Raw genomic sequence first — 23,666 nt, 5'->3', positions numbered from 1 at the left:
CTATTATGAGGCTCTCTGCATTGTGTTGCTGATTAGAGCGAGGTAAGGCAAAGGCCTTTTTAGCTCTAAGTAATGACCCTTGTCTCTTGCTTCTCTCTCTTATCCCTCCACATTGTTTCATCTCCCTTCCTCTATCCAGAGCCTTCTGACCGTCCATGACACGGTGGCCCAGAAGAGTTACGACCCTGAACTCCCGCCGCTGCCCGACGACATTGACGACGATGAGGATTCTGTGAAAATCATACGACTGGTTAAGAACAAGGAGCCTCTCGTAAGTCCGTCCTTCTGCAGCCGCTGTGTACTTTAGGAACTTATTTGTGATGCGTGAATCACTCACCAAAGTGAATTAAATGTAAATGCGCTTTTTATCCGAGCCGCGCTATCCTATCCACGCACGCCACGTATTTTTACATGCGACCCTTTTATGTAAAATGCCAGTGGAAGCTTAAAACCAACTCTTCACCAGCGTTTTAGGTATGCTCCAATGCCTGTGGAAATCGAAGCCGCAACCTTGAAGTTGTAAACACAGCGCACCGAGCGGAACTGACCACAACTACCCTGTGCTCAGGCCCTGTGTATTTTCAGCCATTTATTTCCGTCATGGCCAGTTGTTGCTCCTTTGTCGTGACGCTGTTCTCACGTTCAACCGTCGTCCCAGACATCGGCGGGTCCAAGGCCAGCCTCCTTGTCTACCTCGCTGTCTCAGCCCTTAACAGCAGCGGTGCCCTGGCCCCCGGTTGTCTTTTCGCGCTTTCCCTCGACATCCTGGGCGTCTGTCTACAACCCAGAATGACTGGCATGCCAACCATTCCCACATGTGGGAATTTGCACTGGACCTCTTGGTCCAGTCCTTCCACCTTTGCTCTTCTACTGGGTGCTGCTGTTTTGCCACAACTACATGCTGCAAGGGCATCTTTTTGTCTTATTGTTTCTGGACTTCCGACATTCTTTCCTCGGCCTGTTTTATCCCAAATGCTCTGTCCAAGTCTGTGGTGTGACCTCTGTCCTTTACTGTGACACGTACAGTGACACAAACAAACACACACTCTGACACAGACACACTCACATGCTGAGGCTGGGATTGCCTGTCACCATTGCTCTGTCCTTTGTTATGTGGGAAGGCCTTGCCCATCTTTGATCTGGTCTGGACACGTCTCGGCCCAGCTAGAGCTTTTTGGGTTTTTTTTAACTTTGCGGGTTATGCACAAACCAACATCTTGGCTCGGGGCCTGCACTTTCCTTTAACCACACCCCGAGGGAAACGACAACACACCTTAGCCATTTTTGGGTTCCTGCCTCTCTGTTGCATGTTCCTGCACGGCAGGCAAATGTAATAATGTGGCTTAAAGGAATTCTGGCTCTCTTGTGCAAATTGTCGCCAGCACTTCCTGCAGTGGCCCCCTCCACGTCTGATGTTGGATCTCATTTCTCTGTAACCATAATGTGATTTACACCCAGCCCTGGTCAGCGTAATGACCTGCTTGTGTTATTCCGTTACACATCTTGATTATTTTTTGTCTCAGAGGCTAGGCTGCCAACAACATCTCAAACACACATTTACGATGTGTGATAGTGTGTGTTATCGCACAATATTGCGAGTGTGTTGATTATGTGGAATCTATTTTGGTAATGCAGTCGTGACCCAGTTTTAGTTCATGAGTTATGGGTCTAAAGCATGGTGATTTTGTGGCTGTAAGTGATAGGCTTCTGCTCGAAGGCCAGCATGGGGTCAAGCTGTCCCACTTGTGATTTTTTTCTTCTCCCAAGTACACTGAGTTGTACCAAATGAAGCCAGTCCAGTCATGGAGCCTATTGAGCCATAAACACTGTTACCGGAATAAGTCACCAAACCCACCAACATATTTGGTGAAGGGACACAATGAAAAAAAAGAAAATAAATCCTACATGCTTCATCTTACAGGTTAACATCTTAGGAGGCTGATCCCAAACCAGCGCTAGAGATTGAGCTCATCCTACAGAGTGTTGGTCAAGCAGGCCGGACGTCCACTGCTTGAAAGTAATATAATATTGTCCTGGGAGTGTCCCCAAGAGGGAGGCATTGTGGTAGGGTTGAGCATGGCAAGGGTTCCTTACTGGGACCTACACGCTTAAAGTATGTAAAAAAAACAAAACAATAAATACCAAAGGACTACTATTATGGCCACGGACCATCTCAAAACCTCCCATCCGATGGCACTATATTTGTATTATGGGCCTGAAGAGCGGAGTAACTCAGAGCACCTTAGATGATTATAGGGAGCATCTACAGACTTGCCTCTCTGTGGTCCTGCTTGGCACGGAGCGGAGTTGACCTCAAAGAAAGACTAAGGGCCTGCAGAATCCTGTCCTGTAGAAACAAACCTTTGGGTCATAGCTTGCACGTTTAAAGAGCACAATTTACCGGTAATCAGTAAACTACAAATGAAGAAATAATTTAAACAAACATAAAGCCCATAGGCAAACATGTCCCCGTACACCATTGCCAGTGTTCTCATTACAGATTATGATGATTAAGTGCCGAAATGAAAATAAAGTTGAACTCTTCCCCTCCATTTATAAAACATGACACCAACCAACCATGTGATATTTAGACTAATTGCAGACAGAAACTGTTAGTTTAATTATGTAATATACTGTTTTTAAGCTGCATAAATAAGCTTACAGCCACAATTCGAGGTCAGATGGAAGAAAAATATGATCCCCTGTTAAGACTCTCGCTTGTTTTCATCTTTTGCAATACAGACAGCCTCAGACAGTGTTGCACATACATAAAATCCTTTTTAAGAATTTTACTGTGGCATTATATGTAGAAGAAGGATAATAATCTGCATTTTTATTACAAAGTTTGGTCATCTCTTAACCATTTACCGTACTCTAACAGGTTCAGAGAAACATATCTTACCTGTAACACTTCACGCCTGGGACATGGTACAATTGCTCCATCTGTGTAGCACCACAACCAATAGTCCTATGGGCAAACTCACGCCGTACTCACCCACCGCAGTGAGGCTACTCTGTTACCGAGACAATCTAATATGACAGTGAATTTTAGGGCCCTCTGTTTACGCCCTCAACCGCCGAGCCTTTTGACACGGCACCCATTGTCATCTTGTGTGACCTGAGACTTAAGTCCATGTCCATTAAGGAAGCAGCCAGCCGGTTGGACGTACGCGCCGAAATCACAGCTGTTTCCGCTAACCGATAAAAAGAAAACCCTGATTGTGTAGGGTCCTCATTCACTCCAGCACCAAATTGATTTGGATGTGCCCTTTAACTCTCAGTTCCATATAATCAGCCTGAAATCCTCAAACTTGACATCATAACAAGAGGGCTGTACAATATCGGGCTAATTTCCTGCCTCTCGTGCGTCCCTCTCCCTCTCTCCCCCTCTCGCTAATTCTCTAAGCTGCTCCCTTTCAAACCCGAGCTTATTCTCTTACCTCATTCGCTCTCTCCCTCCTACTCATTCTGCCGTAGCAGTGTATGTTGTCTGGTGACCATGCTGCGGTTAGCACGCCAGTTCCCGGTGACTCACCCATAAAGTTAATTGTGATTAGACGAGTGGATTGTATTCAGTAGCGCTGATTAATTGCTATCATTTTTCAGAGCGTGACTCCATGGCGTATTTTTAGAGAAAGATACAGTCTCGGCCTTTCCTGGACGACCTCTTTCCTCCACCCCTTTTTTCTTTGCGTATTCTCCCGCTGCAACCCCAACCGGCTGATTTATTAGCTCAAATGTCGGGACAATGTAATAATTGGGTTTGGAGAGAGGCATAAACATGTGGCTGCGTCAAGAAAAAAAAAAAAAAGAAGAAGGTAAATGTGAGCCCCAGCCATGTCTTTTTATTGAAAGAATGTGTTATTTTGGATAAAGTTTCTGAAGGGTGTGTGTGTGTGTGTGTGTGTGTGTGTGTGTGTGTGTGTGTGTGTGTGTGTGTGTGTGTGTGTGTGTGTGTGTGTGTGTGTGTGTGTGTGTGTGTGTGTGTGTGTGTGTGTGTGTGTGTGTGTGTGTGTTGCGGTCGAGGGGCTCAGAGTTTCGTCAGGGCTGACTTGGGCATGTAGCGGGGAGCAAATATACCAGCAGTTTTTGCCTGAGGTGATAAAAGCGCCCAAGTGCAGACTGGCTAATGGGAGAACTACGGACAAAGACTTGGAAGATTCCAGAACACACTGGTGTTACACAATTCGGCACTCTGAGCCAGAAAAACCCAAAAGCAGCAGGCGCTGCGAGGATGAAGGATCGAGAGAGAAAAGCAGACGGGCCCAGACAAACATGCACTCACTATCTCACACACACACACACACACACACACACACACACACACACACACACACACACGCCACACCTAATCCGCAGCCTTATCCTCAGAGCATCCCGGAAGTATTAAATTCTAGAAGAAAAGATGACCGTCTGTCGGACATGAGGTCATTGGAGCCAGACGATGTCAATGTGTGCGGGACCCCTGTTCCCTCTCGTTGAGATCCTCCGAAAAACCCGTGATGCAAATGTATGCGACGGACCTTGGATGCCGGCTGCGTTAAGCCCCTCCGCTAGTTAACGTTTTATGGACCACTTGTCGGCTCGGTCGGAGCTTGTTGGAGTCACTCACTTCTGCCCCCTCCCTTCTCTCTCTCCGGCTTCTTTCTTTTTCCTTCTGTCTATATAGTCCACCCATCTCTCTTTTCTCCACTTTTATCTTTCTTCTGCTTTGCCTTCCTTGCAGTCTCCCTTCCCGTCCCTCTTTGCGGACGACCGTCGCTGCGGCTCAGAAACGGCCTCGCCACGTTCCGGTCGTGCGCTTAGACTCGGAACGCTGTCCGAGTACACACTTGACGCTTCATCTATCCCCCGCCCTCTCTCCTGTCTCCCCAGGTTGTTAGGTGTCATTAGTAGCTGTAAGAAATCCTCCGCCGCCAGGAATGTGACAAGATCAATGTCAGTCCATGTCGCTGTCTGTGCGCGCGAGGGTTGGTTTTCCAATTATAATGGGGTGTGATTGGGTGCGTGTTTATGGAAAACCTGAAGGTGGTCGCCGGGGGACATGTCATCCAGCTGGCAGCCACCTCCAGCGCCCCGGCTGGCAGCGCCTACAGAACCAAACAATACGGTTCTGCCACTGGGCACGGCCACCCAGTCTCCCCACAGCTGCTGGATGCCAGGGGATCAGCTGGACTTTTCATTAAAGACCCACAAATAGCCCGGCTGGACATGAGAGAGACATGGTTCAGTGCTTGCTGTACAAATTCAGATGGCTTGTCCAACATTTTCATTATAAAGCTGCCAAAAATGGGAGTTGTTTTTTTTTGCTCTTTGCACCTGTACCTCAATATGATTTCATAATTGTGACTTGACAGGAATGGAGCGTCCCGGCTTCGTGAGATGCTGTTCTTGTCTTTTTGTTCAAATTCGCAGACCAGACACAAGAATAGCGGTCGCTCCAATCTGCCGTTGGCACTTTGACGTGACGTGCATTCCCCGACTTCACGAGGCAGGACCCCCTTCTCCTTTCTGACACAATTAGAGTTGTGGGATAACCGCTGCTCTCATCCCGTTCTCTCTGGAGGGGTCTCTCGCATTCGCTCAGATAGCGTGTGTCAGGATCACTTAGCCTTGCAGGGAAATTGAAATACTGTCCCCTTTGTCTGGCTGGCACAAGTGTATACACATTTACACATGCACTACGGCTGAGGTCACTCGATAGTGTTAAGAACAGAATGTGGAGAAGCTTTTGATTTGGACGAAGTTGAAAGGAAGAGCTTTCAATTGACCTGAAGGGGCTGAAAAGAGATAGTTCCCTATCTTCTGTTTACACCAGAGTGCAAAAAGCACAAGAGGAAAGTAATGACACTGGCAGGGGATTAATGGAACAGCTAATGGGATTAGAGGAGACAGCACACATGTTAGTGTTTTCCAGACAGAGCTGTGTGCTTTAAAAGCAATACATCTTTCATTTGATGGATTAGGCCTGGGCTTTATTGGAAGCGCCGTCAAAGGAAGATGGAGCACCGCACTCAAAACATGAGGACAAGTTGTGCGCTCTGGTAGTATTCCACTGGCTCACCATGTCGTGTTGGCATATGTGTATTCGGTTAAGAGCGCGTATATTTGTGCATGGATGTTGCGAGTTGTGTGTATGTGTGTGTGTGTGTGTGTGTGTGTGACTGTTCCGGATGTCTGCAATGTGCGAAACAGCGCCTGACACACCGCCCTGGCAGTCTGTTGAGTTGTGAACCTGAGAACGCATAACTCTGCAAAACCCACATCAGAGGCGTTCGCAGATTATAATCTAAAGGCTCTCTTAAAGGGAAAAAAATGGTCTTCCTCCCATCATGTGTAATCATAAATGTGAAAGCAGACCTCAGCGTTTACACTCTTTTCCTCCTGAAGCACCTTTTTCCACTCTTTCCGTCCGCGCCACATTCCCGCGCGGCATTCCGGGCGGCTGAATGCAGGCATTGTTGCCCGTCCACCAGGGGCGATATGACACACCGCCTCGCTCCCATGTGCCTCCCAGAACACGTATGGAAATGAGTAGTGACATGTGAAAGGGCTGTTTTCATAGCCGGGATAAGGACTGAGGAAAACACTAAACAATCCCAGGCCGAGATGGTTCTCCCTCTCCTTCTATATGACACACTTCTATATGACACACTGTCTCTTTGTTTACACCCACACACACACAGGCACACACACATATGTAGGCAAACTGTACATATATATATATTTACAGCAATGACTAACTACCTGGCACTGTCTTGACACCTAGCAAAAAGAGTGGTAATTCAGCTTGGTCTGCACGTTAACTCGCACAGACATTTGAGATACAAACATACACACATACATGCATTCATACACACTCAGGCTTAGCCCTGGGCTCAACAGACACAGGCACCTGAAGTGCTGAGGTGGGCTGCTAAGTGTGTTTTCACAGTGAGTGGGTAATGGCCGCCCCTAACATTAGCATTTAAGCTGAAAACGTTAGGGGTGGTGATGGTGGTGGGGGATAGCTGGCAGCTCCTCCCTGGAATTTCCCCTCCGCAGCGTAATTATCATGATAATGACCTCCAATTTTCCTTTTTCTCAGTGTACTTGTTAATTACGGCTGGAGGGTGGGGGTTCAATACTGGGGTTAAAGAAATAAAATAGGGAACCTGAGACTGGTTTTAGTGAGAGTAGGAGGGCAGCTTAGTGTGGTGTGGAACAGGGGGGATAAGCTACACTTTTATTTTATTAGTTGCTATCGCAGGTGATTTAATAAAGCAGGTGGCAAGGTGAGCAATGGGTCACTGAGGGGATTAGGGCTGCAGCAGAGGGCCTAAAGCACAGTGCTCCAAAACCTATTTGACCCTAAAACCTAGGGGAGCTTCTCTCCTTTAGTCTTTCTCTCCCCTCTGTTTCTCTCTCCATCTCCTCTTGCCCGCTCATTTGACTTTGATCTGGGCTCCTGCTAATTCTAATTGCCAATAATGCGCTACATTAAGCTTTATAGGTGACCGTAACTCTAAGTGGATTTTCCGATCGCGACTGATATTTTTATATTTTTTTCCGCATTCAGCAATACTAGAATGTATACGTTTGGAGGAACTGCGTAAGTACTCATAAATATGGCAAGCTCTGTTATGGTAACGATCGAAGGTGTTATAGCGGCATTGTGCCATCTGAGTGAGGTAAGATGAAATGACACAGTCCCAAACACCAGATACGATTGGGGGATAATTGTATTTTAATGTCCAGGAGGCCCATTCCCACTACGTTTTGTTTCTCCCATGGTCAACATCTGGTGCGAGGAACGCCGGCATGTGTTTCCACTACTCTCATATTTATACCCCTTAAAACCCAGCAGTCAACACAGCAGTCAGCAGGGGTTTATTGTCGCTGTTACACTCGACTGTTAAGTGACATCATGTCAAAACACGTCGCCCGCTTGGCCCTTGCGCCTGCGTTTGTTTTCCCTTGTCACGCTCAATTTTTGCAGAGAGGAGAAAATGTTTGTCAAATACCACAGTATTCGATGTGGTTCACAGGACGGTGTTTTCAGGGGTTGTTACAAGCCGCTGGAGCGCATGTGTCAATTCTAGCCCTGCACTTGTTTTCCCTGGTGGATTTTTGGTGGTTGTGCTTATGTGCTGTTGTGTAGGGTCTATATGACAGGTTAGCTTCACTATGACCATGGCCGGGTCTTACATACATACTCAACTGTCACCCCCTGTAGACTGCTAATGAGACAGGCCACATGACGGCCAACCAGCCATCAAGAGAGTCGGCCGCCAGTCAGTCATTCATCCAAACTGTCTGTTAACCAGCCAGCTTGCATCATGGTATCCAGTCATTCATGCGTCCTCCCATCCCATCAGCCAAAAGGTCCTGTAATTGCCTCACGGCGGCTTAGCCTGTCAGGAATACAGTAGGCCCCAGCTGCTATGGTGCCTTTCCCAGAATTGACTGTATGTCTCACCGCTCTTATCTGCTGACGCTTCACAGTATGCCTTTGCACTGACGGCTGCCTGGATTGCTCTACCTCTGTTACATTCCCACTCATAAACGCATACTTGTTTACACTAGGGGATCCAGATTTCAGTCCCCAAATCTTGCTTCTTGCATACAGCAACAAGACAAAGTGTGAGCCATTTGTCATCGCATACTTAGCACCGTTGCCATGTCCCGCATGTGTTTCTCTAGCATGCCAGGAGGGCTAATGGTCTGTGTGGGAGGCTCTACCCACCAGGGTAGGGCTTTAGGGACGGAGACGGAGTCTTTCTGGCACTGGGGTGCCAACATGGCGTGAGTTTTTATTAAAGAAAGAACAGAAAGGCTCACTGGCCAAAACGATGATGATAAACAACAACAATAATAATAATAATCAGTCAGGACGCAGGAGGAATGACTAGCTCCAGGCAGGCTGACGAGCCCCGTACACCGATCCCGCTCTGCAAGACAGACAAACATTAAGAAAGCTCCCTGCTCCGAATCGGACCAATCAGCGACGCTTGTGCTCTAATGCGGCTGATTCGGGACAGCTGTGCAGCCGCAGGAAGAAAGCCGCGCTGCCGTCTGCAGCCGCGGCTTCACCACGCCCCTTGGTCCACCACAGTCTGATATGGAGGAGTGCCGCTCCAGTTCCCCCCACCACACATCAGAGACCGAGTGGTTGCATTCTGTCCAGCCCAACAATAACAATCTTAGGTATTTAGGACTTATATAGGACTGGAGCTGGCATATGGAGCTGATCATCTCAGGAAAAGGAGCTCCAGGTCGCCCTATGGATGAGTAATTGACCATGGCTATTCCACCAAGAGGACCTTTGCAGCCCTGTGTGTGCTGCTACTACTTTATTTTTCTCATACCCCTTTCTCTCTGCACCAAAAACCCGGTAACACACGGTAACATCTGGCATTTGTCATTAGTGGGAAAGGTTACCCCCGGGTTTCAGTCCCATGGCAATTGACCCTGCAATAGTCACATTTTTTATCTGCTCCGATGGAAACAGGACACCTGGGTAGACTCGCTAATTTTCGCTTGTTTACAAGCAAAGCACGTTGAAGTTCCAGACATTGCCACTTAAATAGACATGAATTTCCATGTATCATTTGTCCATTTCATATCCGATTTAGAGTCCAAAATCAGTTAAGTCATTCACTTATTTATTTAAGATATTTATTTTGAGTATGGAGATCACTCCGTGGGGACCACAGCGGAGAACCCCCACGCACCTTGTCGGGCTCCAAGCAACTCCCGCATCGCCCCAAGCCGGTCTCCGAACCAGAGGAGCGTCTCCACTCCCCGCCATCGAAAGATTGGCAGCGGCCGCTGCAGGTGCGGGCATGGATGCTCTATGCTGCTTCTACTGTTTTTTTTTCCAATCACACTGGAACATGACACGCCCCTTTTCCGGTGTGTTTGTGACATCGAACGTGACAGACCAGGAAAAAAAAGGCATACTCGTTCACTCTTCATTCACTCGCTTAATTTTAGTGGATTTACCCGTGTAAAAATACCCGCTAATTTCGGTGTAAAAACGGTATTACTGTATGTCGCTGTTTGCTTTGACTGCTGTCTCCCGTCCTTAAACAATCATTTTTTGACGGGTTAGGCTTGCTCTTTTCAGTTATTTCTATTTTTTAGGGAATTCAAAGGACAAACTCTTTACTGTGTGTGTGTGTAAAGCTACCTTTTTTCCATTAGAATGGCAGAGCTTAGCTCCTGGATGGTTAAGTGGCGCCTCATCTCTAATTACTAACACAGCGTAGCCCATTCATCAGGCTTAGCGATTGTCCGGCATCAATCATCCAGTCTTTGAGTGTATGCTCTAGGCTGCCCGAGTGCGTCTGTCTGGCCTGTTTTCAGCTGGTGCCCATACCCTCGCTCTCGTCAAAAAACTCACACACACCCAGCACACAGTGAAAAGAGCTCAAATGCATTCCATGTGCAAGGTGCTGCTAAGTTCTTGGTCCATGTAGACTGTTGTTCGCAGATCTTTCCCACCCTCATGTCCCTTTATATTGACATTGCTCTTTCTCTGGCACCCTCGCATACCATGCCTCCTAATCTCCGTCTGTTACATCCCCAGTCTCCTGTTAAAACTTCCACTCACCCTCCTGACCGAGGAGCCCATGTTTACTTGCTTTTGGCTTCTCTTCCCTCTTCTTATCAGACGAGAACTCATTTGGCTACCGTACCGGCTGCTGAGTTTAGCCTGGGGTGATCCAGTATGAGCTGAGCTCTCTCCTTAATATTCTCCCCTCTAAGTGCCTTGTGGCTCATTGGTTTTGCCTTGGCTGGCCTACATTAGGTCCCATCACATCAGTGGGCAGTTTTTCATAGTGAAAAACCGTATGAAAGCTTTTAAAATGTGTAAAGTCCCATTAACACGCCCCTCTCTAAATAACCCTTTTTCAGAATCCATGATTTTGCCCCTTTGACTTTAGCACTGGTGATCTTACGACCCTGGTCTGGAGACAGTTTTGCTCCTGGCCCAGATGTTTTGCCTCATATAGGCCCAGGGCTTTTGTCATATGATAAATAAAAAAAATGTTATGAAAAGCCTTTTCATGTGTCGACATGACAGAGGCACTGCACGCAAATTGAGTCCTGTGTGTCATAACTGTTATGATTTAATGTATATTTCCACAACACTCGGGAGCAGATGCTGAAGATAGCCCCATTTGAAACAGCACACCGCAAAGACAACGGATCTCCTCACTGTCTTTGTGTGCAGACAGCTTATTGTTGTTACAGTAATGACGCAGATCAGGGGTGCAAGGCTGGTTCTCAGCTGTTTAGTTTAAACTGTCGACTGCCACCAGCCAGCCTCCTCATGGGGGTGTGTGGGGGGCAATGAAAACACCATCACACCCGCTGGATAACGGCCAAAGAGAGAGACCCCATGACCGCATGTCTCAATGCTCCTGTGAGAGTTGCTGCAGACCTCTCTCTCTCTCTCTCTCTCTCTCTCTCTCTCTCTCTCTCTCTCTCTCTCTCTCTCTCTCTCTCTCTCATGCTGGGGGCCTATTGCATCATTCCCTTAGACGGCTGCTTTTAGTCACAGCGTGGGGGCTTTGCGTGACCCTGACACTGGGATCCACCAGCGAGCTCGCCTCTCGGTGACCTCCTCCTCTGATTTCCCTCGTACCGCAACTTCTAATTGGGCAATTAAAGCCTTCCCCCTCAACCGTCTTACTTAGCCTGATGTCCATTTTTTTTTTTCCGCCCCTGTGTCCACCCGCCACCCACCTCCCAGAAGACCTTGAGGAAACCATTATTTGGTAGGAAAACCATTAGGTGTGACTGGGTCGTGAAAACAGTATGTGTGACACTCTAATGGCCGCAGCAGAGTGCTACAACCCAGAGGGCCCTTCAGTCCTGTGGGCACCCCAGGGCCCTTCTGCATTTTAGCAGTAACTACTGCCCCTTTGTGAGGAAGGATGGCGCCCAGGGAAATAACATAATTAAGAGCCAGTAGAGAGCCAGTCAGGACAGTTGAGGTAAAACATGATCGCAGCGGCATAAAGAAGCTTTTTTTTTTTTTTTTTTCAGCCAGAGGCAATAACGGTCTTCGGGGAATGATGTGAACCGCAGATGGGGAGGCGAGCAAGGGACAACTCCTGGCCATGGCATCTGGATGACACGTTTGCCGTGTCTGTCTGGCTCTCGGGTTGACTAGTCTGAGCGAGGGCGATAACATTGGGGTTGACGTAGAGGACTCGATCGGCCGAGCCGGCTGTGCTTTCTGCCAAGAAGCCAGTCGATACTGGCCAGCCCTCGCCGCCAGGCAGCACGGTGCCCCAACGACTGTTTGTATTAGTGGTGTGACAGGTTGGCGCTGGCTTGGTTTTCCGTTTTAATGTAAAGAGAGACAAAAAGAAGGAAAAAAACAATGATCCAGTCGCGGTTCCCACTGGTAAACTCATCATCGTTGAACACTGTCATTTGAAATGAGGAAGGAAACACTATCCTCTTCCCCATGTGTCCCTTTTGGCTGGGCACCAGGGCCCATAAAGAAGGAAAAGGGATTTTGTCTATATCCGTGTGTGTGCGTGGTGCAGTCGACATACCTGCATCTGTTGCTTCTCCACCAGGGCCACTTGTAAAAGGAGAACAACAAAGATAACAAACTAGCCTGTTTTTCAGATCAATGCCAGGAACTGAACAACAATGTAACTCTGTTATAAAGTTTGTTTCAAAGTGTTCCATGTGCTGTTGTTGCTATGTGTCCAGAAAAGACTACTTTGTTTATTATCTTTTGGTGTACTCGTGGCATATTTCATCATCCCACTGTCGTGCTTCTGAACCTGTGGAAGCCCCAACTCATTTCTGGTGTCTGTCGTCTGGCAGGGGGCGACGATTAAGCAAGACGAGCACACGGGAGCTATTTTGGTGGCCCGGATCATGAGAGGCGGAGCCGCAGACAGAAGTGGTCAGTTTTCCCCTTTCATTTCCTCTTCATCTATTCATTATATGTTCCCTGTCAGGAATCACTAACCTAACATCGCTGGAATGTTGTGTTATGTCCTCGGATAAAAGTGTGTACAGTAAGCAAAACGCGTATCGAATGGTGTGTGTGTGTGTGTGTGCGCGCGCGCTTTGACATGATTCCCATGATCAGGTTTGATTCATGTTGGAGATGAGCTGAAGGAGGTCAACGGAATTCCTGTGGATGACAAGAAGCCAGAGGAAATCATCCGCATTCTGGTAGGCCTCATCTCTGTGTGTGTGTTTTTGTGTGTGTGTGCATGTGTGTGGGGTGAGTGACCTCATTTCTGTGTGTGTCTCATTGTGTCTATGTGCAAGCCAGTGTGTGTGTGTTATTCTCCCTCAGAGGGAGTTGTGTTTGTGATGGCAGCGCTCTCCGCTAACTTATCCAGGGCCCGTGGACATTTATCCCCAGTGCTGAAAAACCAAACACACTGGGCGCTCTCTGTGAGGCTTTGCGGGCCTTCTAAAACCACATGCATCAGGCCACACGGTCCCCCCGGACGAGGCCAGGCGCTGTGTAGTCCCTCCAAGCGAGCTCCGCCACAGGCCTCAAATGAGCTCCATCACAGGGCTGCAACCCTGCCGCGGGTGGGCTGGGCTGGGGTGGAGGGCTGCAAGTTTAGATGCCTTTTCAGAAACTGTGACCTCGAAAACAGATGAGGACTTGTTACTGTGCGCGCACCCCCCACCACACACACACACACACACACACACACACACACACACACAGCTTCCCTGCCAGATCAAGTCATTTAATCCTCGTAACCCTTACATTGTTGAGAGCTCAGGCAGTGTGTCTCTTGGATTACATCGACTATTGTCAATGATTTGCCACCGCCTTTGCTTGCCCACCTCTCCTCTCTCTCTTTTACCTCCTGTGTCTCCCTTATCCTCAAAGCCTTTCTCACTCTCTTGGTCTTTCCCCCGCTATTTCAGGCCCAGTCGCAGGGAGCCATCACCTTTAAGGTTGTCCCTGCTATCAAAGAGGATGCACCCAGTAAGGAGCCCAAGGTATGATTTACTCATTTTGTTTAATGGGTTTCACTCAGGGAAGAATGGGAAGCCTTTTTTTTTTTTTTTTTTTTTTTTTTTTTTTTTAAGCGCTAATCCATGATTTTATTTTGTTAAAAAAAAAAAAAAATCCCATGTTTATACTTGTTTTAGCTGGCAATTTGCGTTATGTTTGTGCCTCTATATGCTGATTCCATTGTTGGTGGCAGGGTCCGCCTTGCAAGAATGCAATGATCGGGCAGGCACAATATGTGAAAGGCAGCGGTGGTGAATTTGATGATCCGGCGCAGCCTGTTGTTGTCCCTAAACTCATGATGGATGAGCATTCACAAAAATGACTCTTCTCTATCTTTTCAACACGTATGATCTTATGGATTTGCACTTTAACTTCCCATGGGAGACTCTCCCCGCGGATATGGGTTCAGGGAGGGAAGACAGAGACTTTCGGTCAGCGAGGTACCGACACGGCGGGGTTTTTATTCAAACGAATAAACAAAAGGCTCGCTGGCCAAAGCGTGAACGTTAATCAATATTGTAATAACCAGAGTCCGGGTCCATGTGCCTCGTGATCTGGTGTGCAGTGACGCGTCTCCTGCACCAAGCGATCCCCACTCTAAGACAAGACAACGCATACAGTAAGAAAGCTCTCCTAGCCAGGTCCGACCAATCAGCGCTAATGAGGCTGATGAGGCGGACCCAGTAAAACTGCGCGGCGGCGGCAAGAAGCCAGGGTCGTCACCTGCAGACCACAGCTTCACCACGCCCCCTGCCGAGAGTGTTTTTTCATATCTGTCTGTAAACCTTTTTTGGGACGTGGAGTGTAATGGATTGCACAGAGTATGCTATGTGTGTGTATTTGTTTTTATAGCCGTGCATTTAATGGAACTTGATACAAGTTTGTGTGTGTGTGTGTGTGTGTATATAATGTTAATGCATCAACCTCGGTAAAGTAGATCTCAGTCTTCTTCATGACATGAAACCGCACTAATTCCCACTTGTTGAACACTTCGTCTCTCACGCTCATCGGTCTTCAGCTGACAGAGCGCTGGATCCTCTCCCCCAGCCCTAAGCTTTCGGGTCAAAGCACAAGCCGCTGTAACATTATTCACAATGTAGATGGAGTAGTCCAAGCAATATCCTTTGACATGCTTACAATTATTTATTATTATTTTTCCTTAGGGACTGATCTCAATAGCCTACGTTTAGAAATCAGGTTAACACAGATGAAGAGAATTTAAAACAGTTGCACGTGTAAAAAAAAAAAAAAAAAAAAAAACCTAAAACAAAACTTGACCTGAGAAAGGGGAAAGCGACGATAGGAAAAAGCTGGCCGGGGCGACTGGAGCTTTGAGCGTGTTCTGGCTCAGCACATGAGGGGCCAAAGGGCTGTTCTATAGTCCAAATAAAACACCCCCCTCCCGCCCCGCCCCGTCTGATATATAATGTTGCTACAATGGCACAAAGCGCTCCTTAAATCAGACAGAAAACAAAACCTTCATCTCCGTTCGCGATGACTCAACCCCTCTCCGGCACTCTCTCGAACTTGCTCGCAAATGCACAGTCCGCCCTCCCCTCCCCTCCCCGTTTCTTTCCACATGTAACGTGTTATCTCGCGGCGATAAGTCATCGCCACGGTGCTTTATTTGGAAAGACGACACGGAGAGGCGCTCTCCTTGGTTTGAGACGCGAGCCACGGCGCGACGGCGAAACGCGTCGGTGCCTATCGCGGGTCGGGCCCAGTTAGCGGTGAGGGAGTTAATCTCCCTCCCCCTCCCCCCGCTGCCAAAACAAACTATGCCATCCCGATTACAAGAAAATAAATTAACTGAGAGATCGCTCCCCTGTTTTTTTTTTTTTTTGTTTTGTTTTTTCTCCCTTTCTTCCCTCCTCCCCATAGCCAGGATGGATTACTGATGTTTAATACGACAGGCCAATCAGTCAGGGAGTCAGCGGGCAGAACCAAGTGGAGGCTTTCCAAACTGGAGCCTCTGACTCTGTTGTAAAAGTCTCACCACGCTGACGAGGAGCGCTTACCCCCTCCCCTTCCCCCCCAGACTGCCACCTCCACACACACACACACACACACACACACACACACACACACACATACGCTCAAGTGCGGATGGGAGATTAAACGTTGCCGTAGAGCGACGGCAGGTTGTTAGCCCCTGATTGCGATGACCTTTCTCGTGCTAATCGCATTAAGCAACGGTGAAGCGGCGTCTGTGTTTTCGCACTGCACCGGTGACGTCCCACCCCCACCCCCCCAGCGCTTCACACAGAGAGAAATAACGTAATCGTCAGCGAAGCGTCGCATTTTCCTCTCCGCGCTAAATCCTTGTCCCCCGCCCCCCGCCCCCCCCCTTCTGTTTTCGCTGTCTCTCTGTGTCTCTCGCTCCTCGCCCCTTGCTTTGTTGTGCGTCCAGATGTTTGTGAAGGCGCTCTTTGACTACGACCCCAGGGAGGACAAGGCCATCCCGTGCAAGGAGGCCGGGCTGCCCTTCAAGAGGGGCGCGGTCCTTCAGATCATGAGCCAGGAGGACGGCACTTGGTGGCAGGCCAAGCACGAGGGAGACTCCAACCCCCGCGCCGGCCTCATCCCCTCCAAGCAGTTCCAGGAGAGGTGATCCCACCTGCCCACCCTCACACCTGGCACGCCCCACCGCCCCCCATGCTCGTTTAAAGACTTGACTTATTCATGTTTTGGGTTTTAGGGTCTTTATCTCCGTCTGTCTCTTTCTCTCTCTCTCTCTCTCTATCCAACTATCCCCACCCCCCTCACCCCCACCCCCTCACCCCCCTCACCCCCCACCCCTCTGCGTCACACAGCCAAAATACTTTGGATTTCCGTGCACGTCTGGCCCGAAATGAGTAATGACAGAAAATGATCGCGCTGGTACGGCTCCACGTTGGACGGCGAGCGCATGGAAAAATCGCACATGAGTGGCGCGCTCGGACGGGCCGCGCTGATCTGCATCGCAGAGCTGAAGGGGAGGGGTGTGGGGGCGGCGGGGGTGGGGGGGCACGGCAGTTTGTTGGCACTGATCTTGAACGGGCCGTGTGTGTGTGTGTGTGTGTGTGTGTGTGTGTGTGTGTGTGTGTGTGTGTGTGTGTGTGTGTGTGTGTGTGTGTGTGTGTGTGTGTGTGTGTGTGTGTGTGTGTGTGTGTGTGTGTGTGTGTGTGTGTGTCCAAAATAATGAAAAGATGAATCCTTTTCACAATCCACGCATTGTGTTTTTTTCTTTCACTCTCTTTCTCTCTTCACCTTCTCCGGCGACACCTCCATCATTCATATCGCCTTGTTTTCCTTTTTCCCCTTACCATTCTCAGTTAAAACAACTTGGTGTACAGAATGCATCCCCACCATCCTATCCCAAAATGTTCATTATTCCCCGTGTGGTCATGAAAGCTGATGGTTTTTAATGTCTCGCTCGCACTTTCTCTCTCTCTCTCTCCCTCTCTCTCTCTCTCTCTCTACAGGAGACTAGCGCTGCAGCGGCCGGCTGCACCACTCCAGCCCCTGAAGGCTCCCATTCGACGACCATGTAAATATATATATACAGTGTGTGTGTGTGTGTATGTATATATATATATATATATATATATGTATATATATATACTGTATTTGTGTGTGTGTGTGGTACATAAAGTATATGACATTGCCTGATGGGGCAACTGTGCCATACATACAATACAGAACACTGCACTGAGCAGGTGGCAGGGCTCAAAAAATCAAAGACAAAAAAAGAAAGACGCCGGAGACGAGCGAGTGGTGGGATTGAAGTACTACAGAGGCGGTGTGTGTAGATGTGTATGTTTCTGTACAGTAGGCTTACTCTGATTCACGTCCGTACAATGACACCTCAGTGATTTTGAGGGGAGGTTGTGTCTTGTCAGGTCCCTCGTCAGACCATATATTTTTCAACCCCTTTCTCTTTGCTTTCCTTCCCTCTCTCTCTCTCTCTCTCTCTCTCTCTCTCTCTCTCTCTCCCCCCCCTCTTGCTCTCCCTCTCACCCTTTGGCAGACCTTTTTCACTCCATTACCTTCTTTTCAGCCAATCAATCCCACCCCCTCCCCTGTGCCTACAGGATGTGTTGATGTGCTGTAAGCCAGGCAGCAGTTATGTTTGTGTGTGTGTGTGTGTGTGTGTGTGTGTGTGTGTGTGTGTGTGTGTGTGTGTGTGTGTGTGTGTGTGTGTGTGTGTGTGTGTGTGTGTGTGTGTGTGTGTGTGTGTGTGTGTGTGTGTGTGGAGGGGGGAATTGTGCACTCTGGAAAGCCTCTCCTCATGTCACCCCTTGTCCAGCCAACACGCACGCCAACCTACACCCTGCCGGCTCATCGTTCGTGTGCACAGAGCGTTTTAGTGAGCCCCCTAATGATGGATTAATGACCTGATAGCAGTCCTGGGGATGAGATAGGAGGGTTTCAGTGCCGTAAATTACCCTCCAACACCCCGGCAATATGTTTTACTGCGTGTGAACATGTGGACGGCCCGTGCAGCACAAACCCCCTGCGAGCTTCTCAGTATGCAGCGAAAAACAAAAAGGGGAAAATATGGAGAACAGGACAGCGAGGCCGTCACTTTCCAGACAGATGACGGCTATGGGTTGAGGTGGCCTGGATGAAAGCAGCAGGGGGGAAAGGGAGGTGATAAGCTCAGGGATGCGCATGAGTAGGGCGGTACATCGTTATGATATTAGCGTGATTTGAGACTACATATCATTGTTTTAGTTATTGCAATATTTCTGTCTTTAAGGCTGCACCACAGTAACGTACTGCAATGTTCTGAACTTCATGGACTGTTCTGGCTGTTCTAATCATTGCCTGCTTAGTCATAATGTCCATATTATTCATGATTATTTCTCAAATAAATCGTGTGTGTACATACCTTATGATCCCCCAGATATCATCAATATTGACTTTGCCAATATTGCCCAGGACATGTACGAGACACTGCACCATATCATGTGCGAAAAACAACACCCTTTCCGGAGAATTTAACATTTTACAGTCGTCCATGTTGCCTACTGCCTGCGAAGGTCCGCTATGTCTATGGCGGAATATAAGTTCTAAGCTTTCCTGGTTCAAAGAGATCGACTGGCCTTAGAGAACGTATCTTGCCTTTGAATTGCACTTTTTTCTGGCATGTTCAGCGGCTCAACCGACCGGACAAGTCGCTGATGGCGTCACCACCACGCACCACGAGATAACGGCAAAGGTTTCCTTCTGTCCACCCTTTCATCCACTATAAGGCTGACCTCACAATCCGCTGCTCCTGTCAACACGTCTATCCTTTTCTCCCCGCGTTGCGCTCTCTTTGATTTCTCTCTCTCTCTCTCTCTCTCTCTCTCTCTCTCTCTCTCTCTCTCTCTCTCTCTCTCTCTCTCTCTCTCTCTCTCTCTCTGTCAATCACATTGCCTGACTTGTGTACTGTGTATGTACGGCCTACTGCGAGCAAACAGTTTTGCTTCCCTCCTCCTAAGACATAATCCTTGTTCTCCAGTCCGCTGGATTCACAAAATGTCCCGCCTCAATGCCCTTTTCACCAACACAGTGTTGAGCCCTAAATGTAATGGGACTCTCTCTATATATAACTTGCTTTGAAATAATAACCAAAGCTGAACTGACCGCCTTTAAACTTAGCACTAGGTTCTTTTACCCCAGATTCAGCCCGGAGGGGGAAATATGGATTTTGTCATTTCCTGGTTATGTTCAACCACATAGTGGCATGCATGGAGAGAGAAGGCCAAAAATAGCCTGCTAAAAAGTTTTCGGGAGACAGTGCTCCACTGTTCCCCTCCCAATTTATCTTTAATGGCCCAGTTCCTCTTATGAGTTATGGGACCTGCAGGCCCCCTCTCGATGCCCAGAGGGCAGGTGTAAAATGTAGCAGAGTCCGCTGCAGCCCCCTTACTCTGGGAACATAAGTCTCCTTCGACGCCCAGGCAGTACATTTTCCCACTAATGTCATGTGTGATACAGGCAGTAAATATCAGCCAGTGCGCTCGCAATTGCCTGTGTGGGTAGTAGTAGTAGGGGAAGTAGGAAGTCCCTTGACACCACCCCCTCAGGAGTTGAATGAATAACCGGTGAATGATTACAGTCCATTTTCTGTTCGCGCCGGCCTACACAAACACGCACACACACACACAGAAACACACCGACTGACATTCACATGATATTCCCAGCGTGCAACAGAAAACTCGAAAGGAGAAAAAGTTGGACCGGGATCGGGTATAAGCAATGAGTGGAGGGAATAGAAGTGAAGGGAGGGAGAGAAAGTCTTAAATGAAAAGAGAGGAGCAGGGCGCTAATAGAAAGAGGCCACGGGGGGGCGGAAAGAGAGGGACAACGCAGGAGAGGAGAGGAAGGCGGAGATGGAGGGCGCAGCAGCGGAAGGTCACATTCGGTAGCAAATGCGATCCTGCGGAGCTGCAGCGGCCGGGACCGAGAGGGACCGTCGGGTCCTGGCTTGACACGGGCCCGGCCGGGTCCCGGGGGCCTAAGCTGTAGCCTAATTAAAGGATAGCGAGGGGGCCCCCGCTGTTAGAAAGATGAGAACATAGATGGTAATGGAGGAGGGGGCTCCCTCATTCTCTCTCTCGCTCTCTCTTTCCAGCCCAGAAGCTCCGTCGGCTGGAACAATATTGACCTTGGCCAGCGGCTGCGGCAAGCATCGCTTAACCGTGTCCATTTATGTCCAACCTTTACGGGACATAAATAATCGCTTTCCTCTCTCTCTCCCTCTCTCTCTCCGTCTCGCACAACCTCTGGATGCATTCCTTGGTTCTGGAAGCAAGGCTCGAAGCGCCACCCGTCGCGTCATCGAGGCTACTTAGTCGGCGATTGACCGCAAATCAGCTATTGTTTTTTTTTTTTTTCCTTCTTCATTTATCAAACAGACCTTTCTGCCCACCGCCTTAAATATGTCCTATCCCATCAGCGTTTGGCTCTCCTCCAGCCTTCCTGTCCGCTTTCCTCCCCCCTTCCTCTCCTCCCGCCTCTCCGAACATCCTGAAAGCCTCTCTGAGCTGTCGCCGTACGCCTCCGTCTGACAGGCTTGCCTCTCCGTCCTCTGATTGTTTGGGTACATGCACTGTCTGCCAAACACGTGGACGCACTTACCGTCTCACCTCGGGTTCTGTCTTTAGTTCTCTCTCCACAGGTCACTACCTATCCACAGGCACTTGCTCACTTTTGCTCTCTCTCCCAGAGACTGAACCACTTCCAAACGTCGCCCAAGATTGGTCTTAAGTAGCCCTGAACTTGGCCCCCTTGTTCAATTTATCTGTCCATTTCATTTTTCAAGTTAAACGCTCACAGACACAGAATGAATCGATTTAGGAGGGCATGAGATCCAGGAGAAAAGCGAAATTCTAATCCTAGATGTAAGGCCCGGATAACCCCTCAGGGACCACCTTTTGTGTTTTTCATCACCAACTTAAAGCAAATGAAAGCTGCTGATGCGCTGTTCATTTCAATATATTAACTCAAGGATGTGCCATCATTTTGCAGTATGAAATACTTTTACCTATAAACTCGGATGTGTACCTGAGGTTGGGCCACTAATGTGAACCATTTCTTCCACTCCCTGTAGTTGATTTTCTCGTCTAGACTCAGAACCCAGTGAAGGCCAAAAGATGTATAGAAAAAGATCTAGTTCTTTGTCATCTGGAAGATTCAAACCTATACATAGACATATCCTCGTCCTCAGAAAGGTTGAAAAAGGGGTTCAAAACGGTGCTCAAAGGAAATCCGTATGATGCCTGGCTGCAGGGCTGACGTCAGCCCATAATTCAGGCTCATTCACAGGGTGCTGACTAGATGGGTCATTCCACAGCCGCTCCCCCACCGTTGAGAGACGGATGAGAGGTTCGCTAGCAGCCACGAAGTGTCTAATGATGGGGGGCTAGCAGGGTAGAGCCCATAAAAGCCACAAATCTTGTAAAGACCAGAGGGGTCTACAGTTTTGGGACACGCTGATCCCAATTGGGGAAAATTGCTTATATACCCCATGCTTGCAATTGACGGACTTGCAATTTTAAATATAGATGTACCTGGAGCTATTTTTTCAATAATTATTTGTTTCTGAAATTTAAAGAAAAATGTTTTTCCAACAAGTATACAGCCCTGCGCAAATTTTCAATTATCTGTCAACGATGACTGTTTATTTGAATAGAGAGTTGTGCTCAATTGCTAAATATTCACTATCAAATCATAAATGATAACATCTGGAATTCTCTGAATTGAATTCTGAATATAAACTTATCCTGAGAAAAGGTAAATAATTTAATAATTATAAAATTATTATTATTAATGAATAACAACCATTAGAGGGAAGTAGAATCTTGGCCCTTACTAGATTAGATTCAACTATGTGTCATCGCACAGAGTACCAAGTACTGAGGCAACGAAATGCATTTCTCTGCATTTTACCCATCCTAGTAACTGACGTACCTAGGAGCAGTGGGCTGCCATAGCGGCGCCAGGGGAGCAGTTGGGGGGGTTAGGTGTCTTGCTCAAGGACACATCAGCACGCTACCAGGAGGAGCCGGGAATCGAACCGGCAATCTTCTGATCACTAGACCCCCCCGCTCTAATTGTAGTTTTGCTATTTAATTGGAGTAGCACTGGTCTTGTGGAGGTCTTTAGCCAAATTTCAGCCCCAATGGTCTTGAGTTAATGCTTCCATTAGGCCTTGGACTCAATATGCTTCAGACTCGGACTTGACTCGGGCTTGGCCTTGGCCGGACCCAACTACGACACGACTTCCAACCTTTTCTTGATGAGCTCACAATTTTTAGCCTCGTCCTAAATCTCGCCACCATCTCCGTTTTTATCCCGCAGAAATATATTTTTACACTGTTCCCTTTACAACTCCTCTTCACTCCGTCTTCACCCTCGCCACGGCCTTTCTGTCATCCCCTTGTGGTTGAAAGATCGGACTAGCTTGTGGACAGGTTGACTGAAGATTGAGGAGCTCTTGTGATGGTGTGTAGCCGCCGTGTGGGCGTTCATGGCTCCTCTACTCTACGAAGATGATAGGCTCCATTGCCAACTGTCAATGAAATCCCGACCAATCTAAACACACCAGCAGCAAACAGCCTTATTTTTGCTAACTGTAAAATGTCCTCTAAATTTCAGCACCCTGTTAAACAAGGGAAGAGGACAAAGTGTTGCTTCCAGATTCTCAACGTTTTGAGACGTCCCGTTCCCTTGTCCTTTTATATTCTGTGACGCGTTCTTGCAAATGTTTAATTGTGAGGTCGTGAGACAACTTAACCTTTTTCCTTTCAGCACATAGGGGCTAGATGAAAGCTTTTTTTTATAATGTTCGGGCATTTTAAAGGATCTTGGATCGCGTAGATGGCCCTATCGCACATTTTCCTCCTTTATGTTTCCTATTTGGACTATTTCTTTATCTTTCCTCTTCACATTCCTCACTTTCTTTTGCTCTCTCTCTCTCTCTCTCCCTCTTTCCTCCTTGTGCTGGCCTGCCTGCCGTTGCCATTGTTTCTCAGGGGGAAGGGTCAGAATCTGTTTTTACTTTAAACGCCCACATTACAGTGGGAGAGGGCAGCATCAGAAGAAACATCGCTGTGAACACACTCTAACATGTGAAAAAGATGACAGATAAAGGCAGCGGCTTCATGCTTTACACCCCAACTTTAATAAAAAA

At 48.1% G+C, this 23,666-nt stretch overlaps 1 protein-coding gene across 1 annotated transcript in view; it reads left to right on the top strand.

Annotated features, from left to right (window-relative positions):
* The window catches only part of mpp7a (MAGUK p55 scaffold protein 7a), a gene marked incomplete at its 5' end in the record, with an annotated part of 96,171 nt that overhangs the window by 37,582 nt on the left and 34,923 nt on the right, over positions 1-23,666 (top strand). The window contains 6 exons of the mRNA XM_080019913.1: positions 140-271; positions 12,835-12,916; positions 13,106-13,191; positions 13,912-13,986; positions 16,413-16,609; positions 17,467-17,531. Of these exons, the coding sequence (XP_079876039.1) occupies positions 140-271; positions 12,835-12,916; positions 13,106-13,191; positions 13,912-13,986; positions 16,413-16,609; positions 17,467-17,531 (637 nt within the window). The remainder of the gene's footprint in view (positions 1-139; positions 272-12,834; positions 12,917-13,105; positions 13,192-13,911; positions 13,987-16,412; positions 16,610-17,466; positions 17,532-23,666) is intronic.

This window comes from Zeus faber (genome assembly GCF_960531495.2).
Source record: "Zeus faber genome assembly, chromosome: 19".
In the NCBI taxonomy this organism is placed as follows: domain Eukaryota; kingdom Metazoa; phylum Chordata; class Actinopteri; order Zeiformes; family Zeidae; genus Zeus; species Zeus faber.
Note: the sequence above shows the minus strand (reverse complement) of the source record. Positions and strands in the feature narration are given on the sequence as shown.